We start from the raw sequence: 8,055 nt of genomic DNA on the forward strand, positions 1-8,055 counted from the left end.
AGCTCTATTTTAAAGGGAGCCTGACTAGCCAGGATCTGCTTGGGAGAACAGGAAAGCAGGGAAGAAAGCAAGGCAACATGCTTTTCCACTGTTTCTCTTGCTCTGTACCTTTGCATGTGACCTAGCCCTCCTGATCCATGCACTGCTGAGGCTGCACCTATTTATCATCAACAAGCTGGAGGACCAAAGGCAGAAATTGCTAAAGCTAACTCTAAAAATGTAAACCATTCGACTGGCAGCAAATGAGAAAAAACTGTTGTAAGAAAAGAAAAATGGCATAAACAGGCTAGGCACTAAATCAGAAATGCAAATTGTTAATAAACATGAAATAAATCACTCTCGCTAATAATTAGGACACCAAATTGAAAAGTTACATATTTTCACTTAGCCTAAAATAATACTCATAAGAACCCAAACATAAGGACACTCAAATCAATGTCTGTTTATACTTCAAAAAAAACAGAAATAACAATAGGCATCTGATTAATCATAACACGTCAAAAGACTACTATGGAGTTATTAGAAACAATGATATAAATCTGTGCACTGATAATATGCCTTGTTTTATCACCAAATGAGTTCTAGGTAACATAAAAAGTATATAGCATCATCCCATTCTTGAAAATAAAACTAAATAAATAAATACACACACACTTACATGAGTATACATGTGAATGTATACAGTTGACCCTTGAGCAGTGTGGTGGTAAATGGCATTGACCCCCACACAACCGAAAATCCGCATATTAACTTTTGACTCCCCAAAAATTACTCTAGTCATCTCTCGGTATATGAAAGGGACTGCTTCCCGGATCCCCTGCAGATACCAAAACCCATGGATGCCCAAGTCCCTTATATAAAATGGCTTAGAACAATGCATACAGTCAGCCTTCTGTATCCACCAATTCCCAAACGCAGATAGAAAATACTGTCCAGGCACTGAAAAAAGTCCCCATGTAAGTGGATCCACACAGTTCAAAAACATGTTGTTCAAGGGTCANCATAAATTATTATGGAAGGTTAAAGATAGCCACACATTCTTTGACTTTCCTCCCTTCAAGCAGTGGGGTCCATGTTCCCTACCCTTGAGCCAGGAAGTGACATTGTCCCAGGCCCTCAGTGACTCCAGTTTCCACACCCTGTCTTGGAAATTTTGCCTTGGAAGCAGCCAACATGCTCTGAGGAAGGCCCAGCTTGTAAAGAGGTCCAGACAGAGAGGGTCCAAGGCCACTGGCCCAGTTACGCCCAGCTGAGCTCCTAGGTGACAGCACCACTTGCCAGCTATGTGTGTGAGTAATCTCAAGTAAATCTCTAGGCCAGCTGAGCTGCCCTCAACACACATGGAGCAGAGAAGACACATCCAGACATGGCCAGGCCTAACTGCAGATTCATGAGCAAAATCAATGGCCGCAGCTGTTTGAAGTCAGTGAGGTGGTTTATAATGCAGCAACAGATAACCGGAAGAATTTATACAATTTAAAAAAATAAATGCCATAAAAGCTAAAAACATAAATATCACCCTCACTAATCTATGCATTCAGTGGAACCTAAAAAAACTCTACATGTCATGTTCCGCTGCTTCACATACTTAGTATTAGCCACTGACTCAGATCTGCGGGCTCAGCAACCATTTAGCCTCACCGATGCAGGAGCGCCATCTAGCATTAAAAGTGATTAACTACAGACTCCGCTGTAGGATCAAAATACAAAAAAGAAAACAAGATCTTTCTTCATCAGTTTTACAATACTATTTCCAAAGGTGCGCTAAGAAGATACCTATATTTCTCCCCTACTCTTTTTTGAATTTTTCTCTTTAAAATANCCGAAAGCCTCGTTCTTTTCAGGCTTGATGACTCTTTCCATTTATTTGCTGTGCTTCTCTTGTGGGTCTTACCTTTTGCCTCATCAGGGAATTCAGGTTCTTTCTCAATGGCAACAGAAACGGCTTCTATCTCACTGGCTTCTTCTTCTCTTTCTTTTCTCAGCATACATGTCACAGCTCTGTTAAGTCTCCGGCTCTTAATACCCTTAACATCTTGTTTCTCCTGTTGAGCTAATCTAAAGAAAGAATCAATTCGGAGCTGTGTCTAAAAAATAAAACACAATAATAATAAATCAGACAAGCATGTAAAGTTTCTAAAGCAAATCAAAGAGCTCCACCTTGATTACTAGCATTGTATGACTCTTTCTGAGAATACTAATCCATTACCTCTCGAAAGCCAGTTTCTCCTAAATGGTTTACTGACAGTAAATTTACTTTCTAGATCATACTTAACACAGTACTTGCACCATTCTTGTCAACTAAGTCCTCTGTCCACGTCTCAAATAAGAAATCCCTTCCTAGGCACTCAAAGAAAGTTAAATATTTTTTTCAGTAACCGAATATATCATCTTCTTTTGGAGCAACATAATTTCATGAAGTCTGTTTCTAAATTCCACTATCTCCTTTTTTAAAAAATATTATCATGATACAAAACCTTTAGGAGGCAAAGTCACAGTATTATATGTTAGGACTAGTAAAATATATTCATGCCTTTTGTTCAGCAAGTTCACTTTTAGGAAGATATTCTTTAAAAATGGTTACTTTTGGAAAGGTTATGCGCCTGATTTCACAACATTATGAAAACCTGAAAATTAAAGGGCCATTAAAAATGAACTGAACCAATTAAGTCAAATCTCTTTGATGAAACGTAATCTGGTCATTCGAAATTATGAAATTATGCAATACACAGAAAGAAAATATTACGATAATAGATGAAGGATAGATATATCAAATTGCATTTATCTACNGATGCCAACTAATAAATATATAAGAAATGATGGAGTTAAAAAACCACCATTTGGCAACCATCATAGCATAATTTATTCAGGTAAAAATCACCAATGGATGCTAAAACAAGTGGGTGAGGGTCTGTTCAGGAACAGCATATTTACACAGCCCCCAAAAACCCTTTCCATAAAATACTTATTAATTACAAAGGGGAAATAGCAACCTTAGAGAAATCTAGCAGACACCAGGAAAAAAATTAGCATGTATATGTGTGGGAGGTGTACGTGTGTAGTCATTTCTTTTTATTTGCAGCAGTTATATTCTATAAAGTCACTAAGAACACTAAATACATGAATACTGAATCTGTGCTCCTATAGGAAATATATCTATAATCTTATATCCTAAAAACAACCCATCTTGATAAATTCTATTTTCTTTAGTTTACAAACAAGAAAACGAGGTTCAGGAGTGTTAAGAGATCTGCCTGAGGACACCTACTAAGTGCCAGAGTTGGTACTCAAACCCTGTCGAATGACCCCAGACCTTCCTGTCTATACTGCACAGCTCTCTCCCATGTCCACCCTCTGGTCATTTCTGTAGGGACTGAAACAAGAAGGCAGAGAGTGTCACCTTGCTCGGCCTCAGCTGGGAACGGTGTGGCAACTCAAATTTCTAGCTATTCTATGCATGTCTGCGAATGAGCACAAAGACACTGATGTGAGTATGGATTCTGGGGTTACAAATAAATGTTAGTGCGTAGGTAATTCTGCAAATACAGAATCTGAAGAATGAGGACTGACCATATAAAAGTGTGTACAGATATAGATATATAATATACGTATGTACATACAGAGAGACAGGCAGGCAGACAAACATATGATAAAGCAAATGTAGTCAAGTGCTAGCTGCTCAGGTACTGGGTAAAGGAACACAAATGTTTTGTAACATTTTTTTGACTTTCTTAAGTTTGTAATTATTTCCAAATAAAAAGTTAAAGGAACTAAAAGGAAACTCACATTTACCTTCACCAATTAGGGCACTCCCTCCCTTTAAAAACAACAAAAAGAAGAGCAAAACAGGAAAGGGCAAGATTCCGTTACTAGCTGTGACTTTCCTTGGCAAAGCCATTTCACCTTTCTGGGTCTCTAGTTCACCAGCTGAACAGAGTGGGAACTGGACCATCCTGAGGGAACTCTCGGTTTCTACAGATGTGAGCTCCTACCATTCTTTATCTCCAAAAGTAAACAATCACCTACCATCAGATTCACTTTCTTCAGAGTCCATTTCCATTGATTCCATGGACTCTGGAGCTGAAATTAAATCCTGGCCTGCAGATTTCATCATCTCATGTTCTTGGATGGTTTTCAGGAAATCCTCAGGCTCTTTAGCATTAAGTGATACCGTATTTTCTAAGTTACTTATTGCCTCTGAAGGGACACTTAGTGTGTTATTCGCTTCTTGCACACTGGCAGTGCCAGTAATTTCAGAAGCAGGATTTTTTTCACACTCTATTTCATCATCACTTGAAAGAACAGAAGAATCATATTTATTCTGAGATGGACAAAGATCTTGTTGTAGCTCAAGCACTTTGGTATATGCTTCATTCCTTGATACAGAACTTGGACTTGTCAGAGATGCTGAAGTCAGTTCCCTTCCACTCTGGAGCCCAGGTGCATTCATAGGTATAACCACTGTGTTTTCTAAAGACGTTAGATCTTTCCTAGCATTAACCGTAGGCTCATGGCTTGTCTGAAAGGCTTCGCTAACCATGTGAATAACTGACATCTGTTCTTTGGAAATGCTAGATCCACTGCCCTGACAAAAGCCTGTGCTTGACAAAGGAGCTGTGTCAGCCAGCTCTTTTCCGTTACTAGCGTTGGTTACACGTTCCTCTGCAAAGTTCACGCTGGCTGAATGAGGCAGCGGTGTCAGCAGCACTCCTTTTCCGTCTCTCGTTTTCAGTCCTTCATCAGTTTCCTCATCAGAACTGGCTGTAAGCAGCTTTTTCGCTGCTGGCCTTCCCGTCTGCACATCGTCCCCAGCATACACTTTCACAACTCCATCATCATCAAGAGCTTTCTGAATAGCTAAGAGAGTCAGTGGTGATATGGACCCTCCTTCTACAGGAGCAGATGCACCGCTCTTACTGTGCTGCCTTTGGTTCTCACTCTCCAACTCCTCTTCGGAGCTACTTCCCAGCATGGCGGCTTGCATAGCCAGTAAAGTTCTTGGAGAAGGAGGGGTAGCATCAGGTTCTTTCTCTGGCTTTAGTTTTTCACATGGAGGCAACTTCATGTCAGAACACATGCTGTGTATTTTGCTGAAAGATGGAAAAGACTCTGAATCCACTCCTGCGTCTTTCTTAGCTTGTATACCTTAAGAAAAATTAAAACATTCTCACTATGTAGTTTTACAGTATGACAATACACTTCTCAATAACATGAATAAGAGTAGACTGGTTCTCTTAAATGAAGTTATACATTTTCATTTAATCATCAACTGAATGTTAATTCATTAGTTAATTTTAAAGTGGGTTGGTACACTAGTACATAAACCATTAAAGCTACATACAATTATTCCATAAGTAGGACATCATTAATATTACCCAGGGGTGATAGTTTATACAATTCAGAGATACAATGTATTTTTGGCTTTTAACCATCAAATAAGTGGTGGTGCCCAGTACCTTTTATCAAGATATAATGTGAAGTGTCCTCAGAGACCACTCTCCTTGACTCTACCTCCTTTAAAAAGCCCCCTTCATCTTCATATTGCTTTTGGATTTGTCCTGAATGTCGCTGATTCATTTCCTTTTGGACATTTTCTATGTGTTGGTTTAGTTGGTTCTTTTTAAGTAAGCCTTTGAGCTGGTACTGTGAAAAGTCATTGGATTCCTAAAGCAAAATAAATAAATAAAATTATTTTTATATTAAAGACAGATATTATCAAATTTCCATCTATTTGCCCAAATGTGAATAAAGAGCANGCATTTCAGATGTAACAGATCCAAACCTGGATCCTCCTCTCTCTTGCTCTGCTGCGCCTTCCCCAGTCTCATCTCATTAACGGTGAGTCCATTCTACAGTTACTCAGGAGGGGGAGTCGCGCCTGACTGTTCTCTCACCACACACCCAGTCTACCTACAAACCCTCGCTATAGTGCGGCAGACCCCACTTGGTTATGGCCTCCTCCTTCCTCTCTGGTATTAACTCTCGCCATTCTCCTCATTCACTCACACTAGCCTTTGTAAGTTTGCTCAGGCTATGAAAACAAAGTACCCAAATGGGCTGGCTTAAACAACAGGAATTTATTTCCTCACAGTTCTGGAGGCTAGAAGTCTGAAATCAAGGTGTTGGCAGGGTTGGTTTCTTCTGAAGGCCTCACTCCTTGTCCTGCAAATGGCCATCTTTTTCATGTGTCTCCACATGGTCTTCCCTCTTCCTTCTATGTCCTAATCTCCTCTTAATATATAAGGACACCAGTCAGATTGGACTCAGGCCCACCCTAATGACCTCATTTAATAATCATGTCTTTAAACACTCTCTCTCCAAATACAGCCACATTCTGAGGTACTGGGGTTAAGACTACAAGGAACGAATTTTGAGAGCAGACAATTCAACCCATAAGCACCTCTTGCTTCCCTAGAACACACCAACCAAGCTTCTGCCCAAGGGCCTCTGGACATGCTAATCCCTCTGTCTGACATACTCATCCCTACGGTAATCTATACCACTTTCTTCCTCTTTCCTTTAGACCCCAGACTAAAAGTTGCCTACTAGTACCACCTTTCCAGACCACAACTCTACATAAAACAGTACATGTACTTCCTGTGACTCTCCCCTCTCGTTCACTGCTTTATTTTTCCATATGGCACATACTATTGTCCAATTATGATTTATGTACTTTTTAATCATGTTTCTCCTACTAGACTGTTTTATTCTCTGCTGTTTCCTCATTTCCAAGAAAAACAACAGGAATATCGGAATCACTCAGTGTGTGTTTGTTGGATAAATGGAGAGTGAAAGGCTGCCGGAAACACCATATAGGACCGTGAGGGTCATGATTCCTCCCTGCACTAAACCTTTGCTTCATTCTCGAGATCTCAGGTAACCAGTCAAAGTCTAACCAAGTCAGATGACTAAAGTGCAGAAAATGCCTAAACATACTAGGATTTTAATTTCTTAGCTCTAATTTAAAAATCCTATTCCTCTAAGTAAAAGACACTTACATAAAAACTTGTACAAACTACCGTTTCCACTAATACATCCAATTAGTTCCTTGGAAAGAAAAAATTAATACAAATTCTGGAGGGAAATTTCAGAAAGTAATCATACCCTGAAGTCTTACCTAATTGGTTGTGAAAGTCCACATACTGGTAATATTCTACAAACTTGTTTTTATTAAAAAAGTTTTTATAGACATGCCGTGCTCCAAACAGCCAAATATCACTGTCATCGGTGATTGTTCCGGAAGTTTGATCAGTCAGATCCAGGATGGCGCACTGAGCCTCTGCTTCCATGGGAGCCTCGATGTAGGGAATCCCAAACAGGCGCAGAAGTTCCTGAAGAGTGACAGAAACATGACGACCCTCACTGAAATGCAGTGCCAGGCCCTGGCCCGAAATGGAAGGAGTGCTTCCACATTTAACTCATGCCCTCAGGGACTCTGACTGAGTAAAACTATCAATAGGTATTATTAAGAGGCCCATGTTGGAATGCCTACCTGGCTCTCCAAAAACATCTGTCCTGTAACAGTAGCAGCAATCCGTTCCTGCTGCTGTTTTTGAGCATTCAATGAATTCTGTTGTTCTAAAAGGTTGCTCTCCAGAGTTTCCAGCTCCTCCTACAAAATAATTTCATTTGTAGATAATTATACTAATAATCCAAATACCTTCATTTGTTACAAAAGCCTGCATTTAGTCTGACTAAAATCGCCAATAAGCTTTTCTCCTTATAAAGTTTTCCACTTGGATTTCTGAGCAAGTCTGTAATATCTTTAGAGTTCCCTCACTAAATAACATGGAAGGTGGAGACTATCTCAGCCAGCCACCTACATAAAAAGGAGCCATCAGCAAGAACAAGAAGATGCATGCAAATAGCTCGTAAATATTCATCTAGTAACTTCTTGAAACTCACAATCTACTTAACATGGATGGCTTCCTTAGCAGTAAGTTAAAACACACCGTAACTTTATTACCAAATTAATATCTTGCCATTCAGCGAATGAACTGTCTGTATCTTTCTCAGTTTCCTCATGTGGCTCAATATCCAAGACCTCGCTTTCAG

At 39.7% G+C, this 8,055-nt stretch overlaps 2 protein-coding genes across 2 annotated transcripts in view; both read right to left on the reverse strand.

Moving 5' to 3' along the window:
- The window catches only part of LOC109394078 (protein-lysine methyltransferase METTL21E-like), a 21,914-nt gene extending 19,622 nt beyond the window's left edge, over nt 1-2,292 (reverse strand). Inside the window, exons 1-2 of the mRNA XM_019663856.1 lie at nt 2,284-2,292; nt 1,895-2,087 (exon numbers count right to left, since the gene is read on the reverse strand). Of these exons, the coding sequence (XP_019519401.1) occupies nt 1,895-2,087; nt 2,284-2,292 (202 nt within the window). The remainder of the gene's footprint in view (nt 1-1,894; nt 2,088-2,283) is intronic.
- Nucleotides 2,293-2,595: 303 nt separating this feature from the next.
- Nucleotides 2,596-8,055, reverse strand: part of ERCC5 (ERCC excision repair 5, endonuclease) — a 24,027-nt gene continuing 18,567 nt past the window's right edge. Inside the window, exons 7-9 of the mRNA XM_019663857.1 lie at nt 5,457-5,664; nt 4,027-5,145; nt 2,596-2,627 (exon numbers count right to left, since the gene is read on the reverse strand). Of these exons, the coding sequence (XP_019519402.1) occupies nt 2,596-2,627; nt 4,027-5,145; nt 5,457-5,664 (1,359 nt within the window). The remainder of the gene's footprint in view (nt 2,628-4,026; nt 5,146-5,456; nt 5,665-8,055) is intronic.

Source organism: Hipposideros armiger, unplaced genomic scaffold, assembly GCF_001890085.2.
Source record: "Hipposideros armiger isolate ML-2016 unplaced genomic scaffold, ASM189008v1 scaffold_408, whole genome shotgun sequence".
Classification (NCBI taxonomy): Eukaryota; Metazoa; Chordata; class Mammalia; order Chiroptera; family Hipposideridae; genus Hipposideros; species Hipposideros armiger.